Source organism: Channa argus, chromosome 15 (assembly GCF_033026475.1).
Source record: "Channa argus isolate prfri chromosome 15, Channa argus male v1.0, whole genome shotgun sequence".
Classification (NCBI taxonomy): Eukaryota; Metazoa; Chordata; class Actinopteri; order Anabantiformes; family Channidae; genus Channa; species Channa argus.
The window spans coordinates 20,312,101-20,329,312 of record NC_090211.1 but is presented as its reverse complement, the minus strand read 5'-3'; the positions used below and the strand labels follow the sequence as shown (position 1 = coordinate 20,329,312).

Below are 17,212 nucleotides of genomic sequence, written 5' to 3'. Positions count from 1 at the left end.
TCCATACACTTTCTGTTTGCAGCATTTATTCTATGGTATATTAATCAGTGTAAAATGCACAAACTGTAAATATAGTATGCTATAATTGACTTGTACATACAAAAAAATAAAAAGACCTAAAAATAAAGCAGACCTCAAGAGGAACAGATCAAATCTGGTTAGAGATGGAAGTTTTTCCAGGTTTAGAACTTTCTAACTACTTTATTCCTAAACTCACACACTAACAAAAACAACCACAGGGACAAATTTAGAAGCCAATACTTTCATCTTTATTAATCTTGTTCTCATTTGTTTAAATAAATTTTCATTTGTAAAATCTCAAAACGAAAACACTGAACAGGAGTGTTAAAGCCTGTCTTAATTTAAAACGAATACACAACAACAGAACATTAAAAACGTACTGTAACTTTCACACTGCATCTGTAAACGCCCCCCCCAATCCCCATCCCCATCCCCAACCACTCCACACAGTTTGATAAGATTTGGCATGTCCATTTTCTCAACGCATACATCTTCAGCTCTTTGTGTCATTAAAATGTTTTTTTTTTTTTATTATTGCAGGTCAGACAATAAAAAAGACAAGTTTGCCTTAAAAAAACAACCTTCAAACAAGAAAAAAAAAAAAAAGAGAAGCATTAGTGCCAATATTTCTTAACACACAGTCAGCAGTACACCAAATGCACTCAAACATTTTTTGTAGACCTTCTGTATAGTAAGCAGCCTTGCCCACATTATGACAGGCAGATAACGTGCGCACACACACAAACACACTCATCACATTCACACTCGCAACTGTGGTGGTTTAATCCACTTACTTGGTCTCAACCTCACTCATACTTATGTCCATATAGTGTGGAGGATACCGCACACAGTATCAACACATGGAGAAATGCAACATAGCCTCAAACTGCCAGCAATTTAACATTTATCACTGCAACAGTAACAAACATGTTCAAGAGAGAATAACAGAGAAAGAGTGCGTGAGATACAACAGTAGGAGGTCAGCATTTTGAAAAACAGAACAATGACATTTTTCAGTATTTTCACTGTTCAAAAATTAAAACCATACATACAAACAGGAAAAACAAAACATACACAGTAAGTTACAGTTCTGTTGTCAATCAGAGCTGCTTGCATGTGTTTGAATTCGGTCTCCATCTTTAGGGGACTTGGAACACAAACTGCTCTTTAACCTCACACCATGTAGTAGTTTTAAGTTCTCTTATGAAGTTAAGATGAAGGTAATGCTGTTTACAGTGCCCATCTGTCTAAAGGCTTGTCTGTATTTGGTGTGTGCATGTGTATGTGTATCTGCTGAAAAGTCCCCTATTTGCTGAGCACATTATGATCCAGTCAAGTCTTTCAGACCAACTGACTTTCATTCTGTTTCAGGTTTCAAGTCTAAGCAGTTGAAATCTTCATCTGTGGAAAAAGGCTGTATACACATCTAACAGTCCCTGCATTTGTTTATATAATAGCTTAAGTCTGGCCACAAGAATGTGTGTAAGCATGTCTCACATTTTCCTTAATGTGTGCACAAATGCATACCATGTATATGTATGCATATGTGTATCTGTAGTACATTAATATGCATACCATGTAAATGTAATTGTGTGTGTGCTATAGTAAGTACAAATATATCCCAGTGTATGTTTCATCAGTGTGTCCAAACCTACATGTACAAATGGAGGAGTATCATCAGATGGAATCAGTTCCCCCTCCCAGCAGGTCGCCGGGCAACAATGCAGCAGGGCTGTCCATTTGGTGCCTCTCCTCCATTTGTGGTGCCCCCCAGAGGGTGCTGCTGGGGTATCCAGCAGTAATACCGACGCAGAGCCCAGACCTCCCAGACTCTACACCCCCTCCTCCCTCCCCTGACCCACTGGTGCTCCACTGTGAAAATATCCCCAGCCCAGGTCCTTGGACTGAAGAGGTGTCTGAAGAACTGCCTGTACCATCAAGACTCTGCCAGCCAGAGCTGGAGGATCTCACACTACTATGGACCGCCGTTCCACTTTCCCCTGATCCACCACCATTTCCACTTCCACCTGAATTTGTGCCCAATGCTGCCCGCTCACTTCCTGGGGAGCTGCCCCCACTGCTGGTCACAGCTGTGCCAGTTCCAGATGAACCCTGTGTCCCACTGGCTGTGGCCCCTGCTGAACTGGCCCCCTCTGCTCCTCCAGCCTGGCAATGTGCAAAATAGCGAGCAACTTCTTCCTCACTCACAAACTCTGCCAGGATTGTGGTATTGCCCAAAACACACCTGGAAGGGAGTTATAAGACACGGCTATTAACAACAGGAGTATGTTCAATGTTAAGAAAACAGTAAGTGTATTAACAGGTTTATGCTTTAACCTACATATGCAGTGCACCCTGGGCCTTGGCTGCTTCCTGACGAGTGCTGTACCGAATCACAGCACTGCCCTGGGTCAGGCTGAGGTGGAAGGTCAGCAGTGGCCCATGCTGCATGCAGATAGTCCTCAGCGTGCAACCATCAATCTATGGGAAAGAAGAATAAGCGCCAAACATAAAGCATTGTGTGAGTCCGTGTGTGACAGGACAACGATAACAGTAATTGTGGACAAACTTGGCGTCATCAATTACAGAGACACAAATAGAGAAAAGTCAAGAAATCTAGGAGATTACATAATGTGTAAATATTAGAAGAACCTTGCATTAACAAATGTATTGAGACTGTACAATGTGTCTTCATTAGTATAAAATGCTATCATGGTTTAAGATATACAAGTTTTGCAAGCTTGTACATCTTACTTTAATAGAAAACCTTGTCAGGCCTGAGTACAGTTGTTTAATGGTTTAATTCAAACTCTCAATGTGTGGATAAAGGGTTTTATCACTTTAAAAGAAATTTTATTTTACATTTATTTAAGGAACTGCTTGGACAGCATTTTAAAATGATCACTTTCATTACTAATTCCTTGTAAATTGTCTATTTGATGTCTCTTCTGTTTACGTCTCCTCCTTTGTCTTGGCTCTTACCTGCGGGGTCAGGTTGGTCAGCAGCAACCAACAGCTGCCTCTGGAGGCCATACCATCACTCCAGGCTGAACCTACAAAGATAACAAAAGGTTGCCAAACAGAAAAGAAAACAAAGACAAGGCAAATAACAGAAAGGTTATCATTAGTGGCACAAACAGACATTATGCTGATCCTTCCTTAAAGGACGCCTTCACTGATTTTGAACTTGCTTCGTTTGGATCTAGTTTGGGTAGTAGATGCAAATAAATGCCATTAAACTTCCCTTTGACCTCCCTATGTTAAAATATCTCTCTCCTCTCCTATCTGAATCATACCTCCAGATGACATCACTTGGAGGACAGTTCAGATTATGTCATCTTGTTGCTCATACTATGGAGTTTGTAATCATGCTCAACCTGCATTTTAATCACAAAAACAACTTATATACAAGCTTTTATTGTCTGGTAGTCTTGAGTCATCATATCACAGTTATGAAGATCATCCACACTACAGATTTAATTCATAAGCTGGGAAATTATAAATAATATATAAATAATAAAATTCCTTTCCCAGTAAATTGTACCTGGGCCAAATCTTGACTCTTGATTCATCCCACCCCCTCCCCAGGTCCTGGCCAACCGGGGGCCTCCGCTACCCCATGGGGACGGTGAGGCCTGTTTCTGATTGGTTAAGCCAGGAGGGGGGCGTGGCAGCTGGGAGCTGTTGCGATTGGTTTTCCACAACTTGTTTTGACCGATAGGCTCTGGGGGCCAGCTGGACTTGTATTCTGAGTACTTTCCTGAAGAGGAAATGGAGGGGTGGGAAAAAGCAGAGGAAAAAATAGATTCATTTTGAGAATCAGACCACAAAACACCAGTACACCAGGAAAATACATCACAAACACATTTATATTAAATGGACACACAAATCAAAGACACTTAAAATGCAACATAAGTAAATAATATATTAAAACTGCACTAATCAAAACAGATACCTGGGTGGTGTGCATTGCTGAGGGGGCTGTCTGAGGCACTGTAGGGCCAGGCACCAGGTGAAGGCAGCGAGGTGTTGTGGGATGGGTTTGGCCCTACAAAGCATTACAAGGTTATCTGAATGCAACATATCCTGCAATAAATCAGACAAGGTAAGAATACCACAGGCAGACTGCACCAAGTGGATCACTGTGTGCCTATGCATTTAGATCTCCTGGAGGTAAATGACACTGGAACATAAACACAAACCAGTACTGGGCAGTATGACCTAAAATTTGTATCATCATCATCATCATCATCATCTACTGGGAATATTTTCTTGCCTTTTCTCTGACGGTTTCACAGCATTTCACAGCAATACGTGTGTGGACCTTTTATATAGGTTTGTGGCTTATTCTACTGTCAAGAGTGCATAAAATATGAGAAAAATAACAGATGTTTTGAACAGTCTACTGGACCACTATGCCAACTAACATAAAAGTAAGGCCCAATATGTTATAAAACTCTGTCCATTAGTAACTATTATCTTAGTTATCAAATATAATCATCTAAATGTCAAATGTCCATATTATCTTTTAAGGTAAAGAAATGTTTGGCTAAAGTATGTTCTTCCCATTAGGACATATACCTCCAATGCAGTGTCTAAATCGGTCTCTGTCAAAAACTCTAATAGAATTTTCAAATGAATTACTACATGTGGTGTTTAAATTATGGGATGCTATGGCAGTGTATGCACAAGTTATATAGTCTGTAAAAAACTACTAGTACACCACCCAGTACTACAAAAACTATAACACTTCTGGTGCATCAAATACCTATGTTGTCTCGCAGCAACTGGTGGTCAGAGTCATTGAGACTTTGGGGTCCTGGGGAACCAAGAACACTTCCCGGGGTCATGTAGGGGTCGGACTCCGGATCCCCACTACTCTGGATTCCCTTCCAGGGAACACCAGGCTGGAACTCTAATCAGATCCAAAAAAAAAATACCTAAATACCTGTCCTTAACAAAATATTACCAACAATTACAAATGAAGTACATATCAATTAAACCACAATGGCTCCTACACTGACTGAAATAATAAGCTATCATGCTATTTGTTTCTCAATCACACCCATGAAGATAATCATATCCTGTGACCAGCTCCCTAGTACAAAGTCTGGACAATATCCAATGGACCACATGTGTGAATAGGTCAAGCGTGCTGATGACATCTATATCTTGCTTTTGCTGCGAAAGCTAACAAACACAACAAAACAAACGGAACAAAATGAATACAAACACCCAATGGTGAACAAACACTTATTGGCACAAAAACCATAAAAACAATGGCTACCTGAAGAGACGACAACATTTGTGAACTTCTGTAGTAAGGGCAGACATTGACAAGTGAAATGAAGTAAGGGAGTTGGTCCCATGGGATCTTCAATATGCCGCACATAAAACGCAGTGATTTCCACAGTGTATTTTATGCATCATGTACTGCCCCCTACATGCTCTATGCAGGCACCACCCCTTGCCCTATCTCTTGATGTGCCCTACAGGTGTAAAAGAACTAAAGAGACCACCCTCACCTGATTCTCCAAATATTCTCTTAAGTTCTTAAGTCATTTGCTTATTAAAAAAATAAATAAATAAAAAAATAAAAAAATAGAAAGGCACACTCACCTGGAGGCCAGCTAGATGTGGCAGGTTTATTGCCCATTTTACTTCCAGGTGTTCGGTGCCAGTTGTCTGCAGGGCCTTGAGGGGGAATTCCTAAACCATCACTGCCCAGCATTTCATACTGGGAGTAAGGGGATCCACCTCTCACCTTTATACCACTTGGTAAAGGGCCTTGGGAATGGTTACAAACAGGTAGACATGTATAAGTTTGAAATCACTCATTCCCAATGGCTTCTTCACAATCAATGTAAATGTAATTCACAAACACGTAAATTAAAATTGGACTGACAGCCAATTAGACATATACATTACTTAACTTTGATTGCTGCCTTTTGTAAAATCATGTTATGAACAATTTGTGAACCTACCATTTTTGTGAAGGGTTGTGTCAGGAGGAGAGGGAGCTGGGGATTGTCCCTCCATCATCCACTTGAACCGGGATTGTTGTCCACTTGTGTCCTTCATCCCTCCCATCATGGAGCCAAGATCCAATCCTGACAGGTTACCACTTGAGGAAATTCCTGACAAGAGGAAAAACAATTTGTCTTTGGTATCTCTGGGATTGCACAAACTTCTATGACAAAGTACTAAAGGTTAGGAACTTTTGTTGCAACAATGATTACAAAGGTAATATGTCTAAGTGAATACAAACTGACAGAACCAGATGGTATTTAATGGATCCCCGAGACATACAGACAGTGATCACACACAGAGAATCCAGTATTGCAGGTGGATATAGTTGTATGTTACAATCATGGGGCACAGCTTGATCCTAAATATGTGTGTTGATTTGCAGAGATCATGTGCCTTAGTTTACTCACACAGGCCAAAAACATGCATGTTAGGTTAAATGGTGAAACGAAAATGGCCCGTAGGTGTGAATGTGAGTTTGAATGGTTGTCTTTCTGTGCTTGTCTCTCTGTGGCTCTGAGATAGACTGGTGACCTGTCCAGGGTGCACTTCACCTCTGCCCAATGATGGCTGTGATAGACTCCAGACCTCTTGCAACCCAAATAGGGTAAGCAGTGACAGATAATGGATGGATGGATGTGCTTCAGTACAGGATTCTACAATGCTATTGTGGCAGCGTAAGAAACACCACTAAAAGTAAAATTCGAACCATACACTGACTAGACTCACCAGAGTACATCCCTTGTGTTTTGGCATGAAGTTCTGATAAATGGGCCCCCATACCAGGATGTGAAAGAGTGTCTACCATGGGCTGTTTGGATAGGCCTCCACCCAGGTGTGAGGGAGACAGTTTGGAGCTGCCACCTCCTGTTGGTGCTCCTCCAACTCCACCCTGCATCTGCTGTCTCTGCTGCTGCAGAATAGCCATAATCCTTGCCAGCTGAGAAACAAAGATGAAACTAAATCAGAATCATTGAACTTGTGAATTAACACATAACTTGCCAATATTTCAAGATTTCTACGGGAAATTTCAAGTGGTATATTTCTGTAATACTGGCGAAGTTCCAGAGGGTTTGAAAACTTAGATAGAATATGATTGGTTTTCAAATACATCTACAGTAACCCTCCATTTCCCTCCCAACACTCCAAGATATAATGAAAGAAATTCTCTGAAACCATTCCTGATATTGCATTCACAAGAAAGGATGGGCCTCAGGTCACTGTGGCCTTGAACTTTCACCCACCAAATTGAATCAGTTCCTCCTTAGATCTTTGTTTGTTTTGAAGAAATTTGAAGAAATCATTTTGAGGCAATATTGTGAAAGAGGTTATAGTAATGGGATAGGTGGAAGGGACATGTTAGGTACCAGTAATTGTGACCTCTGATCCCCAAAACCTAATCAGCTGTGTCTTATGTCTTTGTCTAAATTTCCCTCAAGGTTTTCTTTTAAAACTGTTCATAAATGTGTTCATAAGAATGGTGATGAAAGGTCACAAAAGGTCAAAGGTTTGTCACAGTTGTCTGAAGTGCATTTGAGATGGTGCTACTGCAGAAGGGGAATACTGTCATTTAAGTGCAATACTGTAATTTAAGTGCAACCGGTTGACACCTTAAGGAAAGCATTTGCATGACATGATATACAATGTGAGCATGCTAACCTGCTGTTGGTCCAGCTGTTGCCTGAGGGGCTGAGGCAACTTCCTCTGGTTTTGCAGAAACTGCTGCTGCTGTTGCTGCTGCTGCTGCTGCTGTTGTTGTTGTTGTAGCAGGAGCTGACATGCCTATCGGTATTGGACAGAAATTCATATGAGTAAGATATATAAAGGCTAGTGCTCACATACAGACACTGATCACAGACACAATTATGGGTGGGATTGTTATAAAACCATGTACTTTAATAGTCCATTGCAAACATGCATGAATGCAGTCAGCAATTAAATAGTTCTTTTAAGTTAATTACTCAGTCCATCAATCCAAAATCTATCATTGAGGGACATACCAAATGAAACTGCTGCATGTGGGGATAAAAGTTGCTGAGCATTGCTAGCTGCTGTGGGGAAATTCCAGGAGGAAACACTCCTCCACCAACACCACCAACACCACCGACACCTCCGACACCTCCGACCACTCCACCTACACTGCCACCAGGGGAGGCCATCTGCTTCAGCATAGGACCCGGCACCTGCACGTCACAAGAATTTTTTTTATAAATATAGCTGCTGATACAGATGATGACAAACAGGAACACACCATTCATCAAGCTCCATTCAGCTTTATCCATTTATGTTTTGTTTTTTTTAATTTTGCAATTTCCTTGCTGATAATCAATTAGTGTTGTAACTGTTAAAGTTTATCAATTTTAAGTTAAAAGTTATAAGGTGTTCGTTTAATTTTATATTAACTGTATCTAAAAGGCATATATATCTAAATTGCTTACTGAACATATTTTGTAAGCATACTAGAAATTAGTGCTGGCCATATGGCGATCAGGTTATTTGTTGTTCCGCTCAACAGCTAGCAAGTCCCACAAACAATTAGCCTGAGTATATCACGCAGAATATTATATTACTATTGCATTACCCATGACCCCTGTCGACAAAGTACAGCATCAGCATTATGATGAGCCACATTCGGTTTGTGCTGAAAAAAATAAAAGCAACTAAAACTTTTATATAAACAACATTGGCAGAGCTCAGAAGTCTCTCCGATTTCATTATTTATAGCAATCATCATAACCGATAACATCAGAGACAGAAGAAAAGACCTGAGCAGACAGGAACTGATGAGGCACTTGAGCACGAAACCCCTGGGAAGGGTTCATCTGATGCACGCCAGGTTGGTGCATCCCTCGAGGCTGAGGCATCCCTCCACCACTGCCACCAAACACTCCATGTCCACCCATCTGCAGTTCAGAAAAAAAACAAAAAAACAAAAACATACCATAATAGTAATATATTAGTGGTGAATACTTCTCATCAACACTAGTTCTCAAGTTAGCACAACATATTTTTAGCTGAATTTTACAACCCTGTATCACACTTTTATAGATATAGATCTGTAACTAATACATGTCAACAAAATAAATGGATGCATACTTTTTCACCACAGGACCCCATGTCAACAGGACCCATGTCTTTGGAACTTGGCATGCGGTAACCACCTCCACCTCTTCCTCCCCTCCGCATCTCTCCATTATAATCAGTTATTCCCCTCTTGTCTCCTTCCATTATCTTTTTGTCAACACTTGGATCATCACCCTAAAAAAAACAAACAAAAAAAAACATCATGGATGAGTTCTATTAACAGAATTTTAGGTATCTTAAGAGAAACTTTAATTAAATATAAACCACCAATGTTCAGATGTGTGATAAGATTATTTATGGAATAATATCTTACCAGAAGACCCATGTTTGAAAACTGGCGTGAAACAGGGTTCATCCAGCTATCCCCTCCTCCGCCCTTTAGGACAAAAACAGTCATCAGTTTTTCTCAGACAACAACCAAAAACCACTGCAAATGTTAGTCAGTGCTGGGTAAATTTATTAAACTAAAAATAACTTCACTCTCCAAGAAAGAAGGTCCAAGAACCTCATTTGCCCTACCTTGATGTTGCCTCTCTTTCCACCGTGAGAATGACCCCAGCCTCCAGAGTTAAAGGATGAGCTGCTTCCTTGGGAGCCAGTGCTGTTCCAAACCCCTCCACCACCATCATCTTCCTCGTCCCAGCTTGGGTGACGGGAGGGTGTGACAGAGCCCTCACCCTTCCCTCCCCAGTTGTCCATTGACTTGGACCCTGCAGCAAGAAAGTGGACGCTTATGGTACAGCTAAAAGTGATGTCTATTTACTAATAAAGGCATTTCCAAAAATATTTTTTTTTGAAAATATTTTTGCTGAAATAGCTAAAACAAAATGTCACTTCCTTATATACTGGTTAACTGGCTTTGAAGTTTGCCTAGATTTAAAAACTTCAAAGGCAATATGTGATGTCATAGATGATGTCATCAATTTTTAAAAATATACAACTCTTAAAAAAATATAAGATATAAAAAAGCCAAAGATGTTTGGCGACATTTTGAAGTTAGCACACTGTTTCAAGCGGAAAGTAGTTATGCACCAAATAACGTAAGGAAGTTGGAAGTCATGATAACAATTAAGATATCATTAATGTGAATGCTCCAGCATTAGGGACTTGGACTCTGTGGTTTATAATGTTTTTTAACAAGTTTCAAAATTGAGAGACATGTAAAGTTGCTGGGTTTGAGACTTTCCCTCATGTCTTAAAATGACTCAGATTTTGAACTGCATTCATTTTTTCTACTCTTACCAGGTTTACCAGAGTTTGGTGAAGGGTTCCCCCAACCTGACGCTTTGCCAGGTTCTTCTGGATCACCCCAGCCCGTTGCTGCATGTGATGCCTGACCCCAAGCAGCTGTACCATTATCTACAGATTGTGCACCTCCTCCCCACATACCTGCACCTGGAGGACAAGTGAAAATTCTGATGACAAGAGTCAATCATCTGAATTATTGACTCTTGTCATCAGACTAAGGATGACAGGAAATCGTTTACGCTCTGCTGTAAGAGTTCCTAGTATATGGAATAAAGGACATAAACCTACATGGAACATTTTCTAACTTTTATTCATTTAGGGTACACTGAGAGCGCTCCTCTTTTTTTCCCAGGAAGATGGGAAACTTAGGAATTGTAACCTTTAGGCCACCACTGCCCAAATTGCTACTAATTCCTTAAATTGTTGTTTTACTAAATACACATTGGTTTGCAGTAGTAGAATCTTCTGCTTACCAACTGCAGGGTTGCCAGGGTTTGCATCCCGGCTTTGCTGCATCCCCTGCTGCCTTCTAGGTGGCTGTTGCTGCATGGAGGGTGATGGGGCTGACTGACCGTGGCTTTGGCTAGGTGTAGCACTGTTTTTGTCCCACAAGTTCACATTCTTGCTGTTGTAGCAGGTTGGGTCTCCCCAGGCTGAAGTGCCATCATCAATTTCCATTTTGCGACTGATGGATTGAGGGGAGGGCTCTTCCCAGCCACTAGCTCCAAGGGAATCCCCTCCACCCCCAGAGATTTGTGGGATTGGGCCAGTTGCCCAGCCCAAACTTTGGCTCTGGTTCTTGGACGGTGGGCCTCCACCTCCAACATTGGACCGACTGTTCCACCCTCCTTGCATGGAACCTCCTGGTGGCTGTTGGCCCTGTGATTGGTGCTGCTGTTGATTTGGGGCTTTCATTGGTGCCATCTGGCTGTTTGGTATCTGTGCTGCTGCTGAGTGGGATTTGATGCTCCCCCAGTCCTGGTGGGATCTGCCTCCTCCCACATCTCCGCCACCCCATCCTCCTCGCTGAGTTCCTGCTTCATCCAAATTACCCCAGGAAGATCCTTCATCAGAATTGCTTCCCTCTTTGCTTCGACCATCACCCCACCCACCTCCAGATATAGAGTCTCTCTGACCCCAGTTTCCTCCCCAGCCACCTGCCTCCCCTCTTCCGGTCCCCTTCCATGCCCCTGTTTCTTTGTCCTGTGAACTATCTGCCCTCCCACTACCCTGTTCTCCAGTGTTTCTCCAGTTCCCACCTCCTCCTCTGTGATCCCCCCACGGCCGTTCTTTAGTTCCCCATCCTTTATCCTGGTTTTCAGGAGGGGGATCACCCCAGCCTCCAGCTGCCTTGCCCTCAACATCTTCTTCTGTTGTTCCCGGGTTCCTCACAGTGCTAACAGGCATGCGAGGACCACAGGTGGACTGTGCATTACCACCATCCCAACCATCCCGCAAAGCAGTAGTGCCAGAGTTCGGGCTGGTTGTGTGATTGCCAGCAGATGGATCATTAGTTATTGAGCTGGTGTTTGATGGGTATCCAGGACCGCGACTAGTGGTAGTGTTCATGGTTGCTGATGTAAATGCAGAGGAAGATGAAGTGCTTCTTTCATTTTTGTTTCCTACTTCTGTTGTGCTCTCCAAGTCCCAGGCCACGTTCTGTCGAATCTGAGTCTGCCCCCAACCCGAGTTTGACAGAACCTTGGGATCCAGGTCAGATCGACTGAGAATGCTCAGTAAGGCCACTTCAGCATTGGTGGACTGTTTGGAGTGGTGGTGTACAGAGGAGGCTTGCTCCTGTTCATGTCCACTACCACTCCCTCCTCCACCACTTCCAGCTATGGAACCTCCTTCGCTAGAGGATGAAGGTCCTCCACATCCAGTACCTCCATCCTGAACTCCTCCTCCACCGAATTCCCCAACTGCCCCATCTCCACTTTCCAGATCTTTCTGATTGTCCCAAGCTTTTGTTATAGTTGCAAACTTTGGTGAGGCAGAGTCCTGTAAAACGCTGCTACCAATACCTCCACCGCCTCCACTACTGCTGCTGTTACTGCTCCCATCTCCCCCTTTTACACTTCCTATTGCTAAGTTATCTCCTGTTGTGCCACCCCACTCTGCTTCTGACCTTCCTCCATCCCACGCTCCCTGAGATACCGCTGGGGTATTTGAGCCACCATCATTTTCCCTGACCCACCCTGCTTTTTCCCCTTGGCTACCAAAGCCCCACACATTCCCTTCCTGCCCCTGAGCTCCAGTCCCACCAACACCCCACCTATCTGCCTGTGATACACCTGCACTGAGGTCAGAGGACACTGGAGGCACGGATCTCCATGAAGAAGTGGCCGTTAAGGAGGAAGACGAAGAGCCAGATAGATTACCACTCTCTTCTACTTCAACATTACAGTCCCTTTCATTTTCACTTTCTTGATTTGGTCCTGCTCCTCGTGATCCCCCACCCAAGCCCAGCTCTGCCCCTGGGTTTCCTAAGTGCTGCTGCTGTTCTCCACCCCTGGTTCCCATAGGCATCTCAGTGTGCTGCTGATGAATACCAGTTTGATTCACAGATGAAAGCAAGTGAGTAGTGACAAGTGTGGTGCTGGCAGAGAAGGCGGAAGCTGAAGTAATGGATGATTGCAGTGGAAGGCCATCACTAGCTGAAGTGGATGTCCCACCCTGCACTAGGGCAGGCCAGGCAGAGGGGTTCATGTTGGGGTTGAAATTGGCACCAGGGACACTGCTGCTGCCACAGAGGGGGCTCTCCTGAGGCCCAGGAAGAAGATGAGAAACTTTGGAATTGTAAAATGCTGCTGATCCTGGCCCTGCATCCCCCTGGGAGGAGGTGGAAGAGCCCCACACGCTGCCACTTGTCTGAACACATTCATTAAGCGAGGAAGAGGAGGAAAGAGGAGAAGAACAAGGTGGGGAAGGATTCTCATTGTTCCCTCCTCCTACTGCTGCTGCTGCTGCTGCTCCTCCTTGCTGATGGATGTTTCTCTCACTCCATGAGGCACTACTGTTGTTGTTGTTACTGGGGCAGTCTTGATCCTGCACTCCCCCTACAGCCCCATCAGAACCTATTATGGCCCCGCCTAGAATGGTTGGCCAATCCTCCAGGTCAGTCCCATCCACAATCACCTTCCCGCAGCCCTGAGAAGAGGACTGGCTGCCAGAGCCTGCCCCCCATGTGGAATTTGCATAATTTGAAGTAGTAGAAGACGATGACACAGCAGCGACACATAATGAGGATGATGAGGAGATAGGAGTGGAAGGGGACAACGAACCCGGGTTGGAATCTATATGGACAAAATTGGACCGTTATATTAATTAAAAATACATGCACACCAATAAATAACTTAAAGATATTAAATGATAGTGGGTCACTACCAGTTATTGCTTCATTGAAGGCATATCATATATCATATTATACTAAGGGATAGATTCCAGGCAGTGGTAACAAAAGCACGTTCACAGACAGCTGCACAGGTTGTCACTCTTGCTACTGTGTCCCTTCAAATCAAACTAAACATTCTACTTTGTTTTTAAACCTTTACTCACCTGTGCCTCCAGCTGTATTAGCATTGGGGTTATCAGCTCCATGTGAGGAAACAGGTGCAGTGGCTACCCAGCCACTACCTCCTCCAACTCCTCCTGCACCTGCTTCCCCTCCTCCTCCCAGCAGCATGGAGGACAGTGGTGGCTGGCCCCTCTTCAGTAGCACTTTATGGTCCTGCTGGCAGCGAAATCTTGGTGGAACCTCTCTAGACATGTATCGGTGCTGCTGGGAGGTCTGATTTCCAGAGGGAGCGGAGGTGGGCTGTCCGTTGGCCACAGCAGTCCGCTGCTTTGCATTGTTCCCACCACTAGGAGAAACTTGTGCGGAAACGCTGGCTGCACCAAGACTGGGGGAAGAAGGGGCAATGGGGCCAGGGCTGGGAGACACTGAGCCGGGTGTGGCGAGCGGCTGGGGACAGGAGGGCTTGGCTGATTCTGGCACTGAAACACACAAATAAAATGGTATGAATCACTTATTGATCTATATTGAAGTAAGGAATTACAGTAGATCAACAGCTTTCAGCTTGACCCTTTAGGGATCGCCATAGCGGAACGTGTTCTGCACGTTGATTTGGCATGAGTTTTTTTTACACCGGATTCAACCCGGCCCATTTTATAACAGCTTAGGACCAGAACCAAGGTAAATCTTAATGGCTGGAGTGGGCCACACCTGGTTGGGTGAGATTTGATCCCATGGCCTTCTGCATCACAACCCAATGCCCTACCCATTGAGCCACCAGCCCCCATTAATTACAGAATGACAGTGGGGGAATGTTATTCAGCTGCAGGTGGGATAAAATATAGCTGTACATGCTTTGAATGAATTTCTTATGTGGGCATTATCTTTATAACATATATTACGTAAGGTGCATTGAGTTGACTACTGTTCTCTACATTTAATCAAATTTAACTGAAAACATATAGTCTTATAAGAGCTGAGTAATGTCAATTAAAGCATATTTAGCAACAAATCATAGGGGTTATGCCACTAATATTAAGAAAGAAGACAAAAAAAAACAACAAGAAAAAAACAAAAAACAAAAAAACAAACAAACATACCTTTGAGATTCTGTTCTGGCACCTAAAACAGAACAAAGTAAATATTAAGAAATTTTACCAGAAGCAAAAAGATTTTGACTTCAGATAACTACCTACATAAATCCATGTAGAGTGTAGTCTTAATGTATTGTTCTTGCAAATGAAAAAAATAGCAATTCATGTGCTGTTTATACCAACAGTATAAACTCACACTGCATATTTGTTTGACCATTTTAAAACATTGTAAATTCCTTACCAAAGCCCTAATCCCTACTTAACAAAAATGGTAAAAATTATTAATGGATTTTATACAAATCAGCTCTAGTTAAACAAAAACATCTGCGGTCAAATAAGTGATAATTATACGGACAGCGGAAAATCACACAGATCTTTTCGAATATATACAGGGAAAAATAAATGCAATTTTGGTGATGCCGTTTACCTTCTGAGAGGTTTCCCTTTTCTTTTTGTCTTCTTTCTTCTTTTTCTTGTCTTCCATGAACTACTGTTCCCTTTCCTGATTCTCCAGTCTGAAGCAAATATACACGTTCAATTATTTATGTTACACATTAGCCTACACTGATTAATTTAATGCCCACAGAAGCAAACCTTTTAACACACACACACACTCAAAATTATTAATATGCGTCTCATCTGATCAACACCAAATATCCTCCTACACAATCAATGTTGTAAGGACTGTAATGTTAACCAGGGGCAGACAGCTTGACGACAGGCCTTGGTAGCCTAGCTTTACACTGCATAATTCATTAACCAGCAAACGATTGCAATTCCAACCCACACATGCAGCGCCCAATCAAACAACGTCAAACTTTAAAAAACTGCTAGAAAAATGAAGGCATTTATATTACAGCAGAGAATGTAACAACAGCAGGACCAAGGAAAGTAGTATTATCCATTGTAGGGGCACACTGCCTACCAAAAGTATACATATGCACCATGCAAATACCACCTTACTAAACCACGTGAATGCGTGGAAAGCAAAACATACTACAGGGGGTTGGGAAAACCTGGATATATATGAAAAAGTAATGAGGAAGAGACGTGTCAGATCCTATAGAGCTGTAAATACAACTGGGCCCAGTGTTTGATAGCTGGAATTAGCACCGTCCCACAACGCTAAACTAAGGTAACGTGAAAAGACCTTTAGTGTACAATATATAAATACGCCTGCTATGATAACCTTTATTGCTAATTTATATAATGTATGAGGACCTGTTTAGTCTAAACGTCTTCGGCCACATAAGCACAACATCCCGCAAAAGCTAAATGCAAGTTACGAACGGGAGTGCAGCTACCAAGTCCAAGAGAAAAGGTCCTGTCAGGTGAGCAATTAGCTAATGCTAACGCTAGTCAACTTTAAAGCAGCTAGTGAGCACTGGGCCGTGACCTGGAGGCTGTCGACGGCAGCGGGGGTGTTAGTAGACTGACCCGAATCGCAGGAAGGTGCCTCCGCACAACCAATCCTATGTCTACAGAGTTGGCTGCGAGCTACAGTACATGCAAACTTGTTTTCAAATTCAGCTCTTAAATTTATTGTTGTCATTCATAACAGCAATAACACAGCTGACAGCAGTAGGCAAGGATCTAGCAACTAGTACTAACGCTGGACAGGGCCAAATTAACGACGAACTTCAGTGACGTTTCTTCAGTAACGCGTATGAAGTGAAGCTAAACTTCAACTGAGAAAACCAAACGTCATCGGCCGTAAATCATTATTAGCCAACACTTTTATTGAAAGCACATAAGATTCATGTTAATTACTCACCTCGGGAATCAAACAGGACATAAAGTGCTTCTGTGCAAAAATTCTTGCAGACCTACCGCTAGCAAGGTAGCTAGCCTAGCGTGCTAGTTCTTCGAGGCTTTCAAGGCTAAATTGAATAAGAAATGACATCACCGAAAGGCGAAATGTTAATCGTAGAAAAAAACGTGATTAGACGCGTATCCTTTTCGAGCGACTGTAGTTCTCAGGCTGTAAACAAAACATGCATATCCCCTTGATGACTGTCAGACGCTCTATGATCGGTTAGCTTACTGTCGGCCATTTTGCTTCTGTGTGGAGGTTGAGCGTATGATATCACCGGACTGGTTGTTGATTAGAGAGGGGAGGAGGAGCGGGGCGCGTCCCGACACACGCCACCAGAGGGCGCTAAGTCACTGCAAACATGACGTCACCACAGCGGGGAGTAAACTTGTAAACAAAGAGGCCAAGCGA

General features: G+C 42.9%; 1 protein-coding gene across 4 annotated transcripts; it reads right to left on the bottom strand.

Moving 5' to 3' along the window:
• Positions 1-246: 246 nt before the first annotated feature.
• On the bottom strand, positions 247-17,097 carry LOC137099576 (trinucleotide repeat-containing gene 6B protein-like). Of its 4 annotated transcripts, none has more exons than XM_067476592.1 (21): positions 16,763-17,097; positions 15,416-15,503; positions 14,995-15,016; positions 13,939-14,376; positions 10,854-13,676; positions 10,375-10,527; positions 9,652-9,842; positions 9,446-9,508; positions 9,145-9,306; positions 8,814-8,951; positions 8,630-8,689; positions 7,708-7,830; positions 6,778-6,988; positions 6,006-6,158; positions 5,641-5,808; positions 4,790-4,936; positions 3,977-4,069; positions 3,566-3,781; positions 3,004-3,074; positions 2,363-2,502; positions 247-2,266 (listed from the first exon to the last, which is right to left on the bottom strand). In XM_067476592.1, the coding sequence occupies exons 2-21, from the start codon at positions 15,470-15,472 to the stop codon at positions 1,699-1,701; spliced, it is 5,997 nt and encodes a 1,998-aa protein (XP_067332693.1). In that variant the 5' UTR covers positions 15,473-15,503; positions 16,763-17,097; the 3' UTR covers positions 247-1,698. The 4 variants fall into 4 exon arrangements, with proteins under 4 accessions (XP_067332693.1, XP_067332692.1, XP_067332695.1 ...); XM_067476591.1 differs by lacking the exon at positions 8,630-8,689 and adding an exon at positions 8,049-8,231 and having other exon boundaries at positions 16,763-17,094; XM_067476594.1 differs by lacking the exon at positions 8,630-8,689 and having other exon boundaries at positions 16,763-17,096.
• Positions 17,098-17,212: the final 115 nt, after the last annotated feature.

Excerpts from the sequence above, each read along its gene's own strand:
- LOC137099576 (XM_067476591.1), bottom strand. The coding sequence starts at position 15,472 with ATGGAAGACAAGAAAAAGAAGAAAGAAGACAAAAAGAAAAGGGAAACC. Across the intron at positions 15,017-15,415 it reads AAAGGGAAACCTCTCAGAAG|GTGCCAGAACAGAATCTCAA; the intron begins GTAAACGGCATC and ends GTTCTGTTTTAG. Across the intron at positions 2,503-3,003 it reads TGACCAACCTGACCCCGCAG|ATTGATGGTTGCACGCTGAG; the intron begins GTAAGAGCCAAG and ends TCTTTCCCATAG.